The 20,929-nt window shown below is 39.4% G+C and overlaps 1 protein-coding gene across 1 annotated transcript; it reads right to left on the bottom strand.

The window, feature by feature from the left end:
- Positions 1-1,770: 1,770 nt before the first annotated feature.
- On the bottom strand, positions 1,771-19,466 carry LOC145786619 (DNA topoisomerase I, mitochondrial-like). Its single transcript, XM_082598307.1, has 19 exons — positions 19,254-19,466; positions 13,719-13,843; positions 13,051-13,093; positions 11,816-11,859; positions 11,434-11,491; positions 10,886-10,921; positions 10,439-10,601; positions 9,998-10,119; positions 9,667-9,789; positions 8,795-8,982; positions 8,122-8,266; positions 7,853-7,996; positions 7,567-7,752; positions 7,056-7,124; positions 6,690-6,804; positions 6,322-6,452; positions 5,804-5,977; positions 5,319-5,389; positions 1,771-4,746 (listed from the first exon to the last, which is right to left on the bottom strand). Exons 1-19 carry the CDS (start codon positions 19,317-19,319, stop codon positions 4,644-4,646), a joined length of 2,106 nt encoding a protein of 701 aa, XP_082454433.1. The 5' UTR covers positions 19,320-19,466; the 3' UTR covers positions 1,771-4,643.
- Positions 19,467-20,929: the final 1,463 nt, after the last annotated feature.

The raw sequence follows: 20,929 nt of genomic DNA, 5'->3' as shown, positions 1-20,929 counted from the left end.
GAAGACTCTTCATGATCCGTTACTAGCCTCAACCGCAATAGCTCCGATGCCATTGAATAGGTTAATCTGTTAGGCCAGTTGTTGTAAATTCCAGACAAGTTACGTCTTTGAAGCCACGTAATTGAGTGACCCCCCATTACAGGTTCTCTACTTGTTCAATTATGAGCGCCTTTAAATTGATGGTAGACCCGAGGGTTTGAATCATGGCTTGGTTTGAATCCATTTAAACACTTTTAGCTATGAGTAAAACAGTTTTATCTTTAAGTGGTATGATAATAAGTTAATCACCCTTACAAAACATGCTATCATTGTTTTCGCCGAAAGGTACCCAGAGAACAGTGACACCACTATGGTCTTGCGAAACTTGCACTGCATTTGCGCACTCAGCAATACAGATTTTGAAAAATTTCAGAAGCAAAGGGAACGTGCAATGCCGCATCTACTCAAAAATGAAAAATCATTTGTTGAAAGTACAAACCACTTCGCAATTGAAGAAAACCCTTGGATTGTACATAAGTCTAACTGCCCAATCGCTCACATACCGCCACCATTTGGTGTCACTGCGCAAGAAACTGACATTCCGCGCTGCATTACTGAAGCGCCTGGCAGGCTCTAGCTGGGGGGCGAGGGCTGACACTTTGCGAATAGCAGCCTTAGCCCTTGTCTACTCTTCAGCAGAGTACTGTGCACCTGTCTGGTGCCGCAGTGCTCACTGCCACAACATCGACACTGCCATAAACAGCGCCCTGCGCACAGTGACCGGATGCCTGCGTCCCACACCATTGGACAATCTCCCCATTCTAGCTGGCATCCAACCTGCTGAGCTTCGTCGCGAAGAAGCCACTCTGTCCCTCGGTCGACGGGCACTGGAGCCTAATCATCTTCTCCACCACAAGATCTCTGCCTTCCCAAACGGGCACCCCCGCCGACTGAAATCAAGACACCCATTCGTGCCAGCCGCTCGGCTTCTGATCAACGAAGCTGATGAACAAGACATCTCTGCGGCTACTTGGGCGGACCATAAATGGAATTCTGAATGGAGGTCAAGCACCACCAGACTCCATTCATTCATCCCCGACGCCGACACACGCCCAATCGGCCTGACACTACAGAGACAGGCGTGGGTGCGCCTCAACCGTCTCCGTACGGGCGTCGGCCTTTTCCGCTCAACCATGCACCAATGGGGAATGGCTTCTTCCTCCTCCTGTGAATGTGGTGCCGAGGAACAGACCGCAGACCACATCATCAATGACTGTACCATTTTCAAGCCACCTAACGGAGTGGAAGGTCTGCGCGTCATGGATGATGAAACTAAAGACTGGCTGCTCTCTAGCAGCCTTCCAGTGTAGTCCGGGAACATCGTAAATCTGGGGTGGTAAAAGGATAGACCCTCGGCCCCAGAAGCTCAGACGACTGCCCAATCGCTACCCAGGTAGGCCAACAGAACCACTTTATCATTCGTCAATCATGACAGCTTTCACAAACGGCTGCACTGATACGTTAAACGACTCGACCAAAAATTAAACCTCTTTTCATCTGATTAGTCCTGTTACTCAACGCGACAAACAGTTTACCAGCCTCATTTTTGTAATCACAAATCGATTTCGCTAATATAGCATCCTCAGTAGGATCATGTCAAGTCTGCTCAAGTCATGCTCCATAGCCGAGTGGTTAGAGCTTAGTTCGACGTTCAAAAAGAGGCTGGTCCGACACCGCTCAAGAGCTCTTTTCATCTGCTAACCCTCTTGAACTCAATATACCAAGTTTCCGTTCTCTAATCAAACAATGTTTTTATTGGCCGGGACTTATGTACACGAGCGAACAGTTAAAACGAGACAGAAAATTTCAACAATAAATTGCCTACATTGACCAACATTCGAATTCTCGCCAACGCAACAAGGTAAATGAGCAAAACAAAGAGATAAATAACGATCAATGGCCCACCAACTTTCAACAGCTTGAGCATGAGCAACTATATTAATTCGAACTTGAATATTTGTAGAAAAAACGAAACTTTTCGCTTTTTCTTTGTTGTTTTTATGAGGAGGTAACCTAAACCGAAAGCATGGAAGTTGATCTAGAAAACACGTTAAATCGATAACAATTCGCTGAAAAAAGCATCTTGTTTGCGGGGTCATTGCTGCCTTGGCTCAAAGCAAGAGAATAAAACTAAACGATTTGTTGGTTTGAATTATCTCGCGACTTGAAAAAAGGTTTAGTACATAAAGTATACCGTTGATTTCGTGCTGGTAAAATTTCGGTTTAAAATCGATATTTGATAACCTAAACATGATAGACAGTTCCTTGCCCTACGGTGCTTGGAATTTACGAATTTTATCTTAGCAAAAATCACAAACGCAACAATTTACCCAAATTAGCAATTTTTTTTATAACAGGGAGTGTGACTCCATCTTCATCTCTTACGGCTATGTCCATTGTCCAAACCAATCAAAATCCGTTTATTTTATTGGACAGCACTTGATTTCGAGATGTCACAGTTAAGTACCTACGTCCGTTTTGACATCCATTCAGATTTCTTTAATGCAAATTTATCGAGCTAGAACCCCAACAAATGAATACGTACGTGTGAATTATAACGTTTTAAAACAATTTTTTGTTATCACCACATTGTGGTCATGTTTATGGGCTTTATACAGAACTTTATTTCTGCTTTTTGACAGCAGAATAATTTGTTTTAACATCAAACGAAACACTTTTGCAACAAGAGAAAAATTGAAATTTGGAAATAAACCGCCACACATAAAGCGTAAGATGACACGTAAGGTCCAGCAGAGTTCAGACAGAGAGGGAAATGATGGACTAAGTTTGCAGTTAAACCGCTAAATTAGTACCAACACACTAAGTAGAAGACACAAATGACAAACAATCAGTATGGAAGAATCAATACACTCGTTTGAATTCTGCTGTAATTTTCGAACAAAACCATTGTAGGAGTTTGTTAGTTTTAATCCGCACACGATTTCATTTTTTCGCATGAAAGAGAACGTCATGAGAGGAGAAACGTCACGAGACGTTGAAATTAGCTTTTGGTCGGGCGTCGGGCTTTTCCCCTCAACCATGCACCAAAGGGGATGGCGTTTTCCTCTAATTGTGAATGTGGTGCTGAGGAACAGACCGCAGACCACATCATCAACAATTGCGCCATCTTCAAGTGAAAGGTCTGAGTGTCTTGGATGAAACCAAAGACTCTAGCTGCTCTCAGTAGCCTTCCAGGTTAGTCTGTTCTCTTCTCTTTCTCTCTCATGCAAAAATGAAATCACGGGTTAAAATCAACCAGCCACCAATTGTATTTTTTCAAGCTTCAGATACAATACTTTATGTTTGTTCAAAAACAAACCTACTTCTTTTTTCCAAGTAACAATGACATGTATGCATGGGAAAACGGTACCTCGTTATTTTTTTCATAAAGTGCCCACTTCTGTCACAAAAATACGTTTATTTAACGTATATTTTCAGTTATAACACAAAACATCACCATCACTGTTAAGATATTATTGAGAGCAAAGCATAAGACACCAACTTCATTGCATGACAAATGAGTATGGTTTGCTAAATGTCGGAGATAAAATCAAAGAGTTACAGCGTGGATGAATAGCGCCATCCCCACACAGCACGTAAGTCCTTTTTCACATAGATTTCATCGCCACATTTTTTCGTCGTTTGCAGACGGTGAATCAACGTAAAAAACGATTTGCTTGCTAGGCTGTTTTGACGACAGCCAGCCAAGTCCCCGGCAACAGGAATTCGTGAGCTGGTCACTACATACTACACTGGACAAACGACTTGGCTGTCAACCTAAGGCATCAACTAGAAGATAAAGCCAAGTATTTGCATGGAAGCGTAAGTCATACAAACAACATTTTAAAGGCTGGTGACGTCATAAAGCTCATTGTTTCGAGTAATGTTTTGGCAGACTAAGAAGCAACCAATAAAACGGTAGTTTTTTGACAAGCTCGCACTATCCTGAGCAAGCATAGTCATTTTTGTACACTAGTTCAACATTTACAGACGTTGAATCGATATAAAAAAGACTAATGTTCCTGGCTAAGACTTGACAAGTCAGGTAACAATGAATCCAAACGGAACAAGTAGCTTTGCACTTCGTAGAGCGCACACCGCAGTGTAAACACTACTTCAACCCGATGTGAATTTTCCTTCAACACAAACTAAAGTACTAGCCACAAAACCAGCAAATTTTTATCAAATCTAAAATAGGGAGGTAACAGCTTCAGGATGATGCTATGTTCAGACCAAACGCATCGCTGACAAAATTTTAAACTCTTGCAGTGTTCTGTTTAATACGAACTCTACCTAAAAACACGGAGGAGCAATAATTTTTTTGGCCTTCAAATGGCAACCTTTTCACATTCACACTTGTATAACTTATGAGGAAAATTGCTCCTCGCTTTATGCCTCCCTATATAGTGGCACGACCACGGTATGTTGAGCAACAACACAACTTTCTTATGTTGATCCAACGTTTCGCTTTGTTAAATGGACAATATTACACAAACAAAAACACAAATTTTTCTAAAAAGCGAAATGATTGGAAATGTTTAAGATTCTATTTAAAAGTTATTTTTCAGATATGGTCAGTTCTTTGATGCGGCGATAGAGAACCTTTAAAACACGTAGTTCTCGTCCACCATGGCGATGGCCCAAGCAAATTTGTCTCTCTGGGTCTTGTTGTAAACTTTTTCAATGGGAACGTTGTACCTTTTGCACCTGAATAAAAAATTAAAAAAAAAATCAACCAGAACGTAAAACACGCCAGAGCTTTATCGAACACTGGAAAATCGTAGCTTATCAGGTGATGCTGTTGTCAGTGTTGCTAAGGAGCAGAATCAAAAAATACTTGCAAGCGGGAAGATTTTATTCTGGAGAGGATATTTCGAGGTAGAGTGCAAACTGCACACCTGTGTTCAAGAGGGAAAGCGCACATTTCAAGTGTTGTAAAAGGAAATAGAAAAAATAAAGCTGAAATATAAGAGATGAAGACATGAGTCTACAACTGTGGCGTTTGTGGTCAGAAAGCGGCACAGATGAGACTCATCAGAACAAAACAATCGTTTACAGTTTTATTCTTACCATAGTCAACATCTGACATGGGCAAGCAAATTGCACGTAATCCGAACACTTTGCGCCTTGAATCACAGTAATAATTCGGCTGTATCGCTTATATGTCATGTATGCAATGCTATTGAAAGCACTTTGTGACATTAACTAATAAACTATTCTTCAGTAGAATGAACTTTACAAATAAACTATGCTCAAGTTAATGACAGTCGGTAACTTACCACGAGACCGTGATTCTTGGATCCAGATAGTTGAGCTTGGAGGTCCCAAGAGCAATCTCCTTGTTTTCCTCCTGTGGATGAGAAATCATGGTTACAAGAGGAGGCTGATTAGGAATAGTTTGTAATGAAAACCTGGTTGACCATTGACCAACCATTAACTTATATAGAAAATAACGATTTGTTTAAATGAATGAGTAGTTTGGTTTACCACATCAGTGCGCATCTTCATGAAAACAACTTTAACTGTTTCAGTTGAGTTACAAGCAATACTTAGAAACTTCCTTCAAAAACTAATCACCAGAACCAAACCGGCCATAATTTCTAGCAAACAAAGAAAAAATATCCTCCAACATTTGTACAGCGCTGAATCATGAAGAGCAATTATTTACATAACTTTCAACCACAGTCGAAATGAAACAAATTGAACATCTTTATTTGCTTCTTCTCCCAGTACAAAAGCCCAGCCGATCGAAGGTACGTCCTACCTTGTCGGTGGCCTGGACTTCAAGCTTGATCAGTTGCTCCTTCAAGCGCTCTAGCTTCTTCTGCTTGGCGTCGTATGCTTTCCTCTTGCCTTCAGTCCTGTGGTGCTTGTAGTCCGACTTGGCGCTCTTCACTTCACGTTTGCAATCCGCAATGTCGTTTTGCTTCTTCTCGATCTACAAGATGAGAGACGATTGAGCTAACAATGGCATGTTTCAATTTGTTTAGAAATTACATGTCACACTTTGTGGCAAATAAAATTGAGAAAAGTTTGAAAACTTAAAAAAAGGAGTTTGAGAATGAAAATAGGTATAAAAAAGAAACATCAGCATTTTGATGCTGACAATATGGTCACAAACACCACAAGTTCAGGAAGTGCTAGAAAAGCTCAACAACTTGTACTTTAAATCAAAACACATCTGAGCTTTTAAAATAGAGCAAGTTTAAGGTAAATGCGGTCCAACCATAGCCTTTTGTCAACACACAATTGATGCCGGTATCCCATTAACGAGCGGGTTACCTTTTCATTCATTCGACCCATCTGGGCACTGAAGTTCTTCGGCGGTGCGCGCTGATGGTTGCAGAGGATGGCCACGGCACGGTTGGCGCGATTGTAAGAGAGCAACCTCGAAGCTGGATTGTTGTCGTCAGCTGGAAACATGAGTTCATTTGTTGAGAAAATAAAGACGCGACGTTGTTTGGACGTAATTTACTTATGAGATGATGTAAAATAGCAAAATCGAATTGATATCAAACCATGCCTAGAATTAAGCTCCAACCTTCTCAAAACACTCCTTAGATAGACTAATGTCACATAAACCCACAGTTTTTCGTTGATATCCATGATCGACAAATAAATAAAATAGTTTAACAACAGTAAGAGCTTACGATCAGTGAGTTCGACCAGCTGGTTTTGCAGAGTGATGGATGCGTTGTATGTGCGAAAGACCTTTGCCGTCAATCCTTCCATGAGGTTGTTAAGATATTTGTTCAGAGTTGAAGTCTGCAAGATGTAGGTTCAAAGTAATACATGAATGCAATCACTTGTCTGAGCAACCTTCATAGGTATTTCACCCGAAAGCGAAGCGACCATAAGGTCTCCATTCAAATAGAATGGTGAATTCGCATGTCATACAGCTGCACTCCCACTCATACTTGATCACAGAGGCAGATCATAGGCTTCGACAAAAGTGTTTATAATGACCATGGCTTCTCAGATAAGAAACGAATGGTTGGTTTGGGTTAGGTACTTACGTTGAGACGGTCGAATAGGTCGTCGGCTCCATCTTTGTTCTCGGTGAACAGGACAAGATTCTTGAACACCTGAAGGAAATCAAATGTTCAAACAATCCTACAATATTAACAAAGTACACATCACGCTGATCGTGAACGACGACCGAATCAAAGTTGTCACGTAAAACTTTCCCAGAAGTACGGAGATTTATTTCCTACAATCGACTAGCGGGTTTCGATGCTATCCGGTCTAGGTGTTCGAGGAAAGCAAAACGCCTGTATGTGTTTCACAAGCATCCCTGACTGTGGTTGCCAAATTATGATACAAGCTTGCATTTCTAAAACTAGCAGCATTCGGTGCTGGCCTGAACTTGCAAGCCCAGTTATGAGAAAACTTTTAAGATCACCCTCTTCACAATTCGCCTTGTCAGACTCTGACTAACAAAGTACAAAATATCTTGTAATTGATTTCCATTTAAAAATATTGCAGCATCGCAGTCCATAGGTAAAGACATAAATGCTTCAAACTTACCTGCTTCAAAACCGGGACCTTATTGTAATATCTGATGGAGTCTTTACCGAGGAAATCAAATTCTACAACGTAGTCTTTACCGTCCAAGTGCTTGTGGAGTTTGATGTGTTCGCATCTGAGCGAACAACAACCGACGGTGTCGGCTGATTCGCCATCTTCCTTTTCGTTGCCAGCTCTCAGCGCCAACTAGGGAATGAATTACATCCATTAAAATCCGCTAAGTAGTCACACTTAAAAAAGAGTTGTTCAGTTAGTATCTGCTAATACTGTAGCTACAACAGCCCACCTTGTCGATAAAGTAAAGGGCGACAGCTCTCTGGCGCACCATCATCTCGGTGCTCTTCAAGTCCCGCATGTACTTTTCACGAATGCCGTCGACGCAGCCCTGCAAGTTCCGAGCTGTTTCGTATTTCTGCCAATCTTTTTCGCCCTGTCAGCAGCAATGGTTTAACCTCAGATAACTTTGCATTTCCAAATGATTAAGCAAAGGCGACAGAGAAGATGTCTACTTTCATCCAAGCAAGCCATCTAACTCAACTGGAAACGCTAACATACCTTGATACGGGAGCTCGGGTTAAGCATGATGTATTTAGTTTGGCCTTGGACGTTTTCAGTCCAGGACACGAGCCATGTAACCGTGTTGTCATGGCGAACTTCCTTCCAGCGATGGCCTGGAGGAGGCTTTGGGATAACAGAGCCTCTGAAGATAAAAGTGAAGAAAACTATAAACATTGACTTTTTTTGGCGAAATATGCAAATAAATTTACAGGCTTTTTACAGTGGAATTTAAAGATTATATATAATTTTTAGTTGTTTCAGAAAATTGATTGGTTAAGTGTTAAAAGATAAATCAATGTTTTCAGGCCAGTGTATTCTAAGTTTACACTTGTAAGTAAACTTTACCGAAAACAACGAAATTACGTTGCACTTTACTGGAGGCACCTTGCTGTGCATTGCCCAAAGCTCACTGCTTGCAGTTTGAGCACTTTGGCAAGATTGGCGGTAGTTACATCTTTTGGAGCTCTCTGGGTTCCACAAATGGGAAAACGTCACATGGCCATACTCACCCAGTGTACCTACTGCCCTGAGGAGGCAGGAAGGCCGAAACGGTGTGCCACTGCCTGCAGTTATGTATAATTATGTAGACAGCTCTACTTCACGATCAGATTACAACAGGTGCAACCATAGACTTTTCTCATCGGCATTAAATTTCTAACGTTCCACTAACTTGCTGCAGTTTATGATGATGCTTTCCGGCACAATCCTCTTCTTCAATTTTCCCATCTTTGGGTGGTTCCCTCTTCCACGGAAAAGACTTGGAGGCTCCAGACGAAAGTTTCCTATCTTCTCGCGATGTCCGTCCCAGTCGCAGAAACCATACTCTTCGATCAGCGCTTCATTCTGCAACTTTTCTCGCTGAAATGTCAAAGATGTGGTTGGAAATAGGCGGAATGGCCCGTTTCGGTGAGTCCGATTCGGTGAGTCCGATCCCTTAACGGGGGATTTCTTCATTTTTTTTTTAATTATTGGGTGCCGTAGCCTAATTATCATTGCCGTTTTAGGGTTAGGGGTTAGGAGTTAGGGTTAGAGGTTAGAAGTTAGGAACTCACCGAATCGGACTCACCGAATCGGACTCACCGAATAGTAGCAGACCCGGAAATAGGACACCATTGAGACAATTTGCTTTCAATTGACAGATGGATTCAGTTGGCTTTTTAGATCCATTGCAAAAGACAAATAATGCTGCTATAGTGAACTTATGTATGTACTTAAATATCGTAAGCAATGACATAGTAGACAAACACTTAGCTTTTTCACCTCGCGGACTCTCATCTAGCAATGAATTACCTACACACAACAAGTTATTGAAAAAGCACTGTTCCACCAACCCAACATTTCTACTTCCACTCAAAACTTAAGTACGTGAGACAATGTACTATCAAAAATCCCGATGTTTCGTAAGTTTTATATAAATAAGAAACCACTTTGCCTTCCAATTTGCAGCGGCAGGCTACCAAATACACTGTATTACAATGTTGAGCAAACAATCTAAAAAAGATTATTTGCAAAAGACAGCAACAGTAAAGAATATCATCTTACTTGCTTCTCTTCTTTTGACCTGGCCCTTCGCTGTTCGGATTTCATTTGGAAATATTGGTGCACTTCGGTGAAGTCACACTTACCAAGGTCGGTGATAACAGCCCTCTCTTCCTTGGTCATCGTCTACAAGACAAACGTGAAGCAGTGCAAGGATTGAATTCTCAAAGGTCAGAACAATTGAAGCAGTAATGCTGAACTTGCTACATTGTTTCTAATAGTGTCCGCACATGAACAAATATGATAACTCCATATTAAAGCTTTCATTTGTTGTAGATTGTAGTTAATCTAACTCTGTCAAGCACACTTTCGCGGCATCTTCCACACCACCCACCTTTCGCCAATCACCGAAAAAGTTTTTATTGAATTCCTTTTTGGTGACATACTCGTGATTGAGCATCTTTGCATAGAAAGTCATAACCTCTTCGGACTCTGGCTCCAAGTCCATTGCTTCACCTGAAAGACAAACAATGATCAAAACATTGAAAGACTGATAGGAAAAATAAGCAAACGACATGCCGGTAACTTACAGGGACGCCAGGTACGGGTGGACAGCATCGGTGCCCATATTTGCTAAGAGTTTTGTACACCGATTAGGTTTCTAGGATATTTTATTCCTGAACGTTTAATGTTTAAAATGTTGTTCCTAACGGAATACAACGTTAAACGATGCAACGAAGCAGCCTCGCAAAAATCACTACCTCGTCACCATTGTGAAGGGGAATACCCATCGTTGGTGATAGAAAGCTTGTTTAACCTAGAGCTAACGTCTCACCATCGTATTTAAACTGAACGTTGGAGGGCAAAGGTTCATACGAGGGAGCGAACACGGGGCCCTTGTGTTGCAAGTGCTTCCATTTAACTGCGGAGTCCCTCTGTTCGGCAGATTCCTCCCACCACTTCCATCGTTCTGCACCAGCTTCTTCTTTCTTCACTTTCTAAGATGAAACCCAAACGACAAAGAAAGTTGAAACTGTCATTCACTGCAAACAACTTCACCAAACTTTTAACGAAAAAGCCACAAAGTTTAAAAAATGATTGCTTAAAATTAGTCTCACTTACATAGCTTAACGATCGTCCATTCTGCTATAGAGAGGCTATTTTTTCAAATCATATTCAGTTCATATGATGCTGTACAAGGACATTACTAACTAATTACTGCATACCAGCTATAAAAACTTATTTTTAGTTGTAATCACTTTACTAAAAAAATGGATTATACCTTTGAGGGGGCACCTTCCATATGCTTTCCTCTCTTCTGTAGAAGAACAACAATTATTTGACCAGTGGCTGTTACAGTGAATGATACTTACTGCCAATATACGAAAAGAATTCACCTGAGGACTGAACAGAGCACACATAACAATAGTGGTTCTTTCCTCTTAGTTAGAGAACAATATTTCATGCTAAAGCTTTCAAAGTATATTATTGAGAAGTTTTTAATAATGTTTGCATCTTAACATCAGAACAAAACATTTGTCTATCATCTGTCCGTGTTTATTTCAAGTCGACAATGGACAGCCCTGTTCAAACTATTTACCCGGCGTAAGTCCAATGCTGTGCTGTGCATTAGTTTGGTAAGTAAAAATGCTGCTGGATGAAAACGCCAAAAAAGATTATTACAATTTTCAACACTTCTCAGTCTTCTGTGATATTTTTGTATGCCGCACAACATTTATTACATTCCATGTAAAATGTTTAGAAAACGCTGGAAAAAGACAAAGCCCGATGAAGCTTGAAAAATTAAACTTTTCTACTTCAAGATATCACCTCTCCATCTGCTTTTCTTTTCTCGCCATGTTTTTCCTTTTTAACTTTTTTTTTTATCCTGGAATGCAATGTAACTAAAATTAGAAATTCTAACAGAAAAACATTTCTTCAAGGTCTAGTTAAAGTTAAGACATTTTTCCATAAAATGACATTGGTTGCTGGCATGCCGACAAATTTAACTAAGGTTAAGATAGCAAATGAGGACATTGTATCTACAAAAAGTATCCATAAAAAACAATAAAACAGCCTTGGTCTTTTTTTACAGCAAACCACAATATATCAACAATTCCTCTACAAATTTTAGTATTAAGATTTTTCACTATTACTACGATTACCAACAATTTTCAAACAAAAAATAATTTTACAAAAAGTAATAACCCACCTTTGTACAGCATCAGCGTTTGAATGTAATCTTTCTAGTGTTGGCTGAAAAACAGTCTTAAATTAATATGATATATTATGTATTACCACTACCGTATTGTAAATGTGTTGTAATGCAATCTGTAATTCAACAATCAACACAGGTGACGAGCAGAGGTGGGCACTGGGCAGTAGCACGCTTTTTTTAGTAGAAGTAGCGGAGCTACCTTTTTGTTGGAGTAGTGGCTGCAAAGCGGAACTACTTTTTTCCAATGTAGTCGTACTGGAGAAGTGCTACATATCTTTCACATGCTACTTTCCACTTCAATGTGAAAAAAACAACTCGTTTTTTCAATTTTCAAAGCAGACGTCATTCGACTATTGCGAGAAACTTGAAGCCGCGTTGATACCAATAACGGTGAAACCAACACCAGTCATGAGTCACGACTACAAATGCTTTGGTGCCATCGCATGAAATGTTGATACGAAAAGACAAGTCCATTGTGGAGGCTCTTTTTTCAAACAGAAGCAAGTCCTACATCTTTCCCAAGATGCAGATTTAAAACGTCTGTTCATAAGTATAACACCATGCACCATTCCTTCCACGGCTGCGGTGGAGAGACCTTTCTTCATTGAAATAGAAGTGCTGAAGCCAAATCGGAAAGAACTCAGCGACTCGCATTTTGAAATGCTCATGTTTTTGAAAAATGAGTAACAGAAAGTTTCACCTTGAACAAATTTTCTATAACGACATTGAAATGGCAGTGTAATTGAATAATATCATTTGCTTTCAAGATCATTTTAACTGCACAAATAGCTTCCTGTGTTTAAAAGACCAAGTAGCGGTAGAACATGCTACTTTAGCCGGACTAGCGGTACCACGCTACTTGTATTGATTGGTGACAGCCTAGCAGGTAGTAATAGCACAAAGTATTTTAGCTTGAGTAGCAATAGTGCACTTTAAAAGTAGCAAATACCCATCTCTGGTGACGAGGTTTATACACCATACATTAGCCTACTAACTCATACCTTATGAATAAAATACCAAGCAATCTTCCACTATAGATTATGCGACCTTTTATAAGAAATGATGTAGAAGACAAAACTTCCAACATAATGAACAAAGTGTAAGTAAATTTGAACAATTTACACTGCTCAGCGCTCCATTGTGCCAAATTGGTAACAACATTACTCAGTTTGAAAGGACTACTGGGTACACACATCACACAAGTACAAAATCGAAAAGTCATTACTTACGGGCGTGGCTTCTTTTTTGATATGTTTTCCCAGTTTTGGGGCACTAAAAATATTTGAAATGTATCGATAATATTGTTGGTAAGACACATTTAAAATTTACTCATAATCTCAGAATACACAGAGGTTTCAATATTCTTTAAACATCAACTGAATGTGTTGTGTATGGTGTCAAAATTTTGTTCATTCAGATACAAAATAAATTGACATCATTAGACTTTTGCTAGCCTAAGCCTACTCAAGATCGTGCTCTGAACAACATGTAAGCACCTATTTTTAAACCTACATTTTGACAGGCAGTAATCTGGCCTTTAGACTACAATTAGAAATAACCAAGACGGCAAGAGACCTGGGTTTTTTTTTTCGCTGTCATTTGTCCGAAATGACTTGAAAAAATTCGGTCATTTTTTATTTATTTCGGTTATTTTTTTCTGATGAAAATATTTCCTTTCAAGTAGATGATACAAACCAAAATTTGTACTTCCTGACTAGTGACTAGCTACAACATTAAGTTTCACTGAGAAACGTTGTTTTTTTTCGGACATGTTGACCAAATTGACTATATATTTTTTCGGACATTTTGACCGAATTTACTATATTTTTTTCGGAGATTCTGCTAAAAAACCGGTCAATGACCGAAAAGAAAACCCAGCAAGAGACAATGAACTCACTCTCCAGCGTGATTAACTTCTTCCTTGTGTTTTTTGTGTTCTGATCTGATACGAATTGGTTTCCCGTCTGGACCTATTTTCGGCTTGCCGTCTTTGCCCAGAACATAACGTTTCTTGTGCTTATGCTGGAAAAATAGTGGAATTAAGGTAAGCAAACAAAACAAAATCAACAAAAGCAATTGATAATTTAAAAATCATTTATTCATTGTTGCAATAAAAGTGTATGATAAGATATTGATAATAGTTACATTTGCTTGCCATTGTGAATGTGTTAAATGATGCACCACATTGCAAAAGTGGCAAAATGTTTAGTTGGCACTAACGGGTGCAACCTAGTTCGTACCTTGAACCATTCGTACAAGTCAGTTTGTACCCTGAAAAGATCGAGAGAAAAAATTAAAAAAAAGCCGAAGTCGCTGATCGGAGTTTCCCCAAACAATTTGAAACAAACTCGAGGGTTAGGGTTAGCAGAAACTGCGGTTAGCAGAAACCGCGAAACTGCGAAAAAATGTTTGCAAAAACTGCAATCAGCGAAGGTTAGGGTTAGAGCATAGATTACTCTATGGTTAGAGTTAGGGTAAGCAGAAACTGCGGTTAAAGGAAACTGCGGAAAAATGTTTGCGGAAACTGCGATCAACGAGGGTTAGAGCATAGATTACTCTATAGTAGGGTGATTCAAAAAAATGTTTTTTTGGAAATTTTTACGGGCCACCCTCCCAAAAGCTTCCATTGTATACAAAAACACCTTGTGTAAAATATTTTTGAAAAATATTAATGTTTAGGGGTGGCCCAAGGACCCCAAAATTTTGAAATTTTTGACGAAACACCGCAGATTAAAAATGGCCATATTTTGAGAACACTTGATGCAAACATATAAGTGTTGGGGTTCATTTTCATCAGCATGGTGAGCACTGTCATTTGGCGTACAGCAACAGTTCAAAACATGCTGTTTTAAAATATCCGATATTTTCAATTTGATCAAATTTCTTGATAATGTGGTTATTTTAGAATTCAACTCTACCCGTATGAGCACATGCTATTTTGCTTCAATGGTGCCGGTACAAGAATTATAATTTAATGACTGGAATGCTCATAATACAACAGCACTTAGGAGCATGATGATAGGAACGGATGTCAATGTTCCTATCACTCTTGGTACAATCAACTTAAAATGAACTAAATGTTGTACAAAACGTCTGGAAATAAAACGTCAATGACTGCTATACTGCTAACCCGCTCCTTTTTTATTTGCATTTACTCTCTGCTGCCACCAGTTCACCACTGTGACATAAGCTCACATGTGGTCTGTTATCACTATCAGTCTTTTTTTACAGCAGGCACTTTAGGTAGCACAGTTAGTGACGGTTACTATAGTTTTGTAAAATATAGCACATTTAGAAATTACCGTACTATTCGCAAGCTGCAACTTATTTAGTATTTTCATAGATTATTGTGAAATCTTACTCACATAACTTACTTAGTAGTAGTGTGCCGGTATTGTGCTTATCATACTGTAAAAATGGCAGTTGCAACTAGAAATCAGAAGAAACTCTACCTTTTGGATTCGTATGTTCCGGAAATTACAGGGTCTAAACTTCCTTCGAACAAACAAGCTTTGGGTCACTTCCTGTATCTTCACGGAGAAGAGAACCACACCATTCGAGAGGCAGCAACACTAACGATAGAAAAGATCTTTGTGTTTTGGATGAAGGCGAGTATTCCCATGAAGCAGAAAAAACATGCTATCACAAAGTTGGAGAAATTCCATTGCAGCTGGAAAAAATTGCTAAAGCACTCAAAGCGGAATTCAGTCACTCATGCAACACAGGAGAAAAACTTTACAGAATGCTTAGATAATCTGTTTGATGTTGCTCATGCCAATGCCTTAAGCATTATGACAAATGATCAAGATAAAATTTTTCTCTTGGCCCAGCGGGAAAAAGGACGTCGTGGATGTATGGGTAGGCTTGATGCAACTTTACTACAAAAGCAAAACAAGCGTCAAGCTTCTTTGGAGAGAAAAAGCAAGCGACGTCGACTGGCTGATAAAGCAGCTGCTGCAAGTGCTGCATCAATGGCAGTGGCTATTCTTCAAGATAGTAGCAGCTCACCAACTTGGTGAGTCGATCTCTGATGATGAATACAAACCTGGGCCATCTCATGCTTCTTCGCTGTCACAACAACCACAGAGAAAAGAAATTGTAACACCTACTTTATCAGCAAGCCTTGACCGTGCCAATGTTTCAGATAGAGCTGCTATGTACATAGTCAGTGAAGCTGCGAAAAGCCTTGGGCACAACATTCAAGAGTTTACCTTAAGTTCATCAAGCATAAGGCGCAGCAGGCGTAGCCATCGGGAGCAGTTTGCAACAGAAATCTTGAACAACTTTTCTCCTAATGCACCTTTAACTGTCCATTGGGATGGAAAACTTCTTCCGGATTTAACAGGAAACAAGAATGTTGATCGCCTTCCCATACTAGTGTCTTTTCAAGGAAAAACGCAGCTCCTGTCAGTGCCAAAGCTTCCATCCGGTACAGGCGAGGCTCAAGCTCGAGCAGTTTTTCAAGCGCTTAAAGAATGGAGCATCGAAGAAAAATTGAGGCACTGTGTTTTGATACCACAAGCTCAAACACTGGTCGAATAAATGGAGCCTGTGTCATTATTGAACAGTTACTGGGTCGAGATCTGTTATATTTGGCATGTCGCCACCACATACTTGAATTGATTGCAGCTGCTGCTTTTAAAAAAGTAATGCCATCATCATCTGCACCAGATATCCAGCTTTTCAAACGTTTTAAGGAGTCCTGGGAGTTTATTGATCAAGACAAGTTTGAAGATGCCTCCACAGATGAGGTAGCAGCAAGTGGTATCGAGGACGTTAGGGAAGGACTGGTCGAGTTCATTAACACATTGTTGACCACGAAAACACAACCCCGTGATGATTATCGGGAAGTTATGGAATTGGCGTTGCTGTTTCTTGGAGCTTCACCATCTAATAAAATCCGATTTCGACCCCCCGGGGCTAACCATCATGCACGTTGGATGGCTAAGGTCATCTACACATTCAAAGTGTGGATGTTCCGCAGTCAGTTTCGTCTGAGTCTCCGTGAGCAGAAAGGACTTCGAGATTTGTGTATTTTCTATTCGTGTGTTTATGTTAAAGCATGGATTAACGCTCCACTTGCTGTGAAAGCTCCTAACAATGATTTGTGTTTGCTGAAACGTTTAAAGGAGTATGCAGCTATCAACAATGCAATATCTGGGGTGACAACTGAGAAGATGGCACGCCATTTATGGTACCTGTCCGAAGAGTTGGTAGGTCTTTCACTCTTTGATGATGATGTCATGCCAAACATTAAAGACCAGATGGCAAAAGCAATATTGCAGACTGAGGAAAAAGAGGTTCCACCAAAGAAAGTTAATGTGTCGTTGGAAAACATTTTGGATATGACATTGCCAACATTTGCTAGTTCCAACACGAGGTTGCTGTTTCAAAAACTGAAGATTTCAGATTCCTTTCTTCACCTTCCAGCAACTCAGTGGGAAGAAAACGAAGATTTCCAGATTGCCAGAGCATTCTGCAGGTCATTAGCTGTAACAAATGACCATGCAGAAAGAAGCATTGCCCTTGTGCAAACCTTTTCTGGGCGCTTAACAAAAGAGGAGGACCAACTACAGTATCTTTTGCAAGTTGTTTCTCAGCACCGCAAGAACTTTCCTCGGCCGCTCAAGAACACCTTAATTGGGCAACAATGAGTGGTTGGTCGCCATGACACCCCTGTTTCAAACAGATAATACCCACCTGGATAATGGACATGGAGGGGAGACCCAAAATAACCTTGTGTGGATTGTGGAATTAGCTGATTCACTTCGGACATAACTACAGTATTCATCTTTCAAAATATAACCTCACTGTGAAAGATTATATTACTACAAAATTCATACCGAAAATAAATGAAATACAAATTTTGAATTGTTTGACTTTATCAAACAACAGTGCTCACCATGCTGATGAAAATGAACCCCAACACTGATATGTTTGCTTCAAGGGTTTTCAACATACGGCGGTTTTAAATCTGCAATATTTCGTCAAAACGTCAACTTTTCGGGGTCCTTGGGCCACCACCCCTAAACATTAATATTTTTCAAAAATAATTTACACAAGGTGTTTTTGTATAAAATGGAAGCTTTTGGGAGGGTGGCCCGTAAAAATTTCCAAAAAAACATTTTTTTGAATCACCCTACTCTATAGTTAGGGTAAAGGTTAGCGGAAACTGCGGAAAAATGTTTGTGGAAACTGCGATCAGCGAGGGTTAAGGTTAGAGCATAGATTACTCTATGGTTAGAGTTAGGGTAAGCGAAAACTGTGGTTAACGGAAACTGCGGAAAAATGTTTGCGGAAACTGCGATCAGCGAGGGTTAGAGCATAGATTACTCTATAGTTAGGGTAAAGGTCAGCGGAAACTGCGGAAAAATGTTTGTGGAAACTGCGATCAGCGAGGGTTAGGGTTAGAGCATAGATTACTCTATGGTTAGAATTAGGGTTAGCAAAAACTGCGGAAAAATGTTTGCGGAAACTGCGATCAGCGGACTTCGGTTTTGAGCTATTTTTTCTCTCGATCTTTTTAGGGGGAAAATATTAAAATGATTGCGGAAACTGCGATCAGCAACTTCGGCTTTTTTTAATTTTTTCTCTCGATCTTTTCAAGGTACGAACCGACAGTCCATGTTCATGGTACTGTTTATGGTACGAACTAGGTTGCATCCGGCATTAACATGTTATACTACAAACCCGTTCTCTTATTATAAAAGTTAATACAACAAATCTAAACAACTCATTGATGTACTATAGTGAAATGTTTTGGGAGCAAGGACTGACTTCAGGGGAGGAAAATCTTACAGCAGCCTTTGTTCTTGTCTATTCTTCAACAATCTATCTATCTGGATTTAGGTTCCAAGAGTTTCATTGGTAATGGCCCAAATAATCCTCTCAACGGCCCTGGTTGTCGGTACATCACTCTTGTCAAACAATAAAGCCATAACCAAGCACTCTTAAAGAATGAGTAATAAACGGAAGTGTTTCTGATGTCTCTTAAACCTCCGTTCTGGCTTCTTGTACTGGGAAAATTGTAGATTTAAATTTTATTAGAATCCATGTTTAATGATACAGTCAAACGAACAAAATCAGTAAATAAAACAAGCTGGTTTGACAACTGAATAAAATTTATTAGTACGTAGAGCTTTCACAACCGTAAAGGCAGCTTCATCAGCACTCTGGAAAAGCACAAATAAAAATATTCACAATTATATATTCCTTTTTAACGCTTTTTATTTGTATCAGCAGTTCAAAGCCTCTGCGACGGATTTATCATAGTGTTATCGTAAGTAGCCTAAAAGTAATGTAAGATCATGTTCATTAAACTAAACAAGTTTCAGATGACGCAAGCAAACCATCCAATGATTTAAATCAAACAACCCTGTTAAATACACGAAGAAAAAGTTATGATAGAAAGAGTTAAAGCTCTTGCTTTTACCTTATGATGCTTTTCTCTACGATGATGCTCATTGATTCCATTTTGTGATGAAGTAGCCACCTCCATCTTGTATTTCAAAGTAAATTACAAATTAAAAATAGGCTATTCAATTCCTCAAGGGCAATGTTTTTGATGTTTTAGAATAGCCTACGGTACGGTACCTAAGCAAGAAAGACTTGGCTACTATCACTCCCTGAAAAAAAATTAAAAATGTTTTGGTGACCAGTCAATATTATTGTAGCAAATTTTTGGCATAATACTTCATTAACAAGGCTATAGTCTAGAAAACAGCAATGGGTGATAAACTTGGATAAACCTAATAACCTACTGTAGGTAACTGTATGAGTTACAAATTTTTTTAGATAGTAAAATAAACACCTCACATTCAGACATTCAAACATATCACAACCTCATCAACTTGTTCTCATCCACTTTAAAATTAATTCAAAATTTATTATTTCTGCTTCGTACATCTGCTGAGCCGCCTGCACCTCCATAGTCAAGTAGGCTAACGCTACAGCCTACATTTGATGACTTAACAGCACTTTGTCAAAAACAAAAATTCAACCAAAAACTGTCAATTTGAGAACACACGAAATCCAACATGTTGTTCTGCGCATGCGCTTAGTTGAGGATATATACAAAAACGGCAATTTTTTCCGCCGCAAAAATCCTCAATGCAATTTCAAAAAATTGCACGACATATATCCCATTTCATGAGACAATGATTGAAAAGGTTCACCACAAAATTTAAGCTAAAATGTAATGGTAATATTGAATTGAATTGAACTTTATCAGTTGCCATAGTTACCAATTTTTATTTATGTGATGTTCAAAGATGTCACAAATAACAATATGACGAGCAACAATGTCACCAAACATTTTAGGTTTTAAGAAATCACCAATTAAATTGATATGCATCTGATAAAGAAAGAAAATGAAAACTTTTCGACACATTTCATACCATCAATGATACTTGATATGAACGATTCGGTTTTATGTCTGTACAAACAAATTTATTTTCTTAAAATGTAAAAATTAGACTGATAAAAACTAAAGGCCTGAAGAAATACGACAAGTTTAAAAAGATTGATTGATCGATTTGATCTTTATCCTCGGAGAGAGAAAGAAAGACCTTTTAACAAGGAAAGGCTTTTTTGAGAGCTTTAATCCTGGCAGTGTTGTATAGGCCTGCTCAGGCATAGAGGAACCACGTAGGCCTCGTGAACCTACGCCTACCTAGCCTACTTTATTTTCTGGGTGGGCCTGACCCACCCACTTTTGACAGCCAAATTTCTTTGTAAAGGTAGCAAAAATGGCAAATCAGAGACGTAGTTCCAAAAAAAGGTCTTCACTCATTTGATACACACTAGTTTGATTATCTTTGGTAGCTCGATGAAGAAATCCAATCTTTAAACTTTTCTGTTGAGCCCTTTATTGATGGGAAGTGCGATGAATGGTCGCTATAGTCAGATATGGGAAAGATCACCAGTATTGGTGAACTTGAAGATCAAAATCACCAAGAAAAAGTGATCTTGAAGATCAAGATCACCAAACTATGTGATCTTAAAGATCAAGATCAAGATCGTGATCTTGAAGATCAAGACCACTTTTAAGATCACTTTTGTGTAGCCTACTTGAAAAAAAATGAAGTTTTTGATCATTGATGTTGCAAA

This window comes from Aplidium turbinatum, chromosome 17 (assembly GCF_918807975.1).
Source record: "Aplidium turbinatum chromosome 17, kaAplTurb1.1, whole genome shotgun sequence".
In the NCBI taxonomy this organism is placed as follows: Eukaryota; Metazoa; Chordata; class Ascidiacea; order Aplousobranchia; family Polyclinidae; genus Aplidium; species Aplidium turbinatum.
The sequence above is the reverse complement of the archived record's forward strand: the minus strand, read 5'-3'. Positions and strand labels throughout refer to the sequence as shown.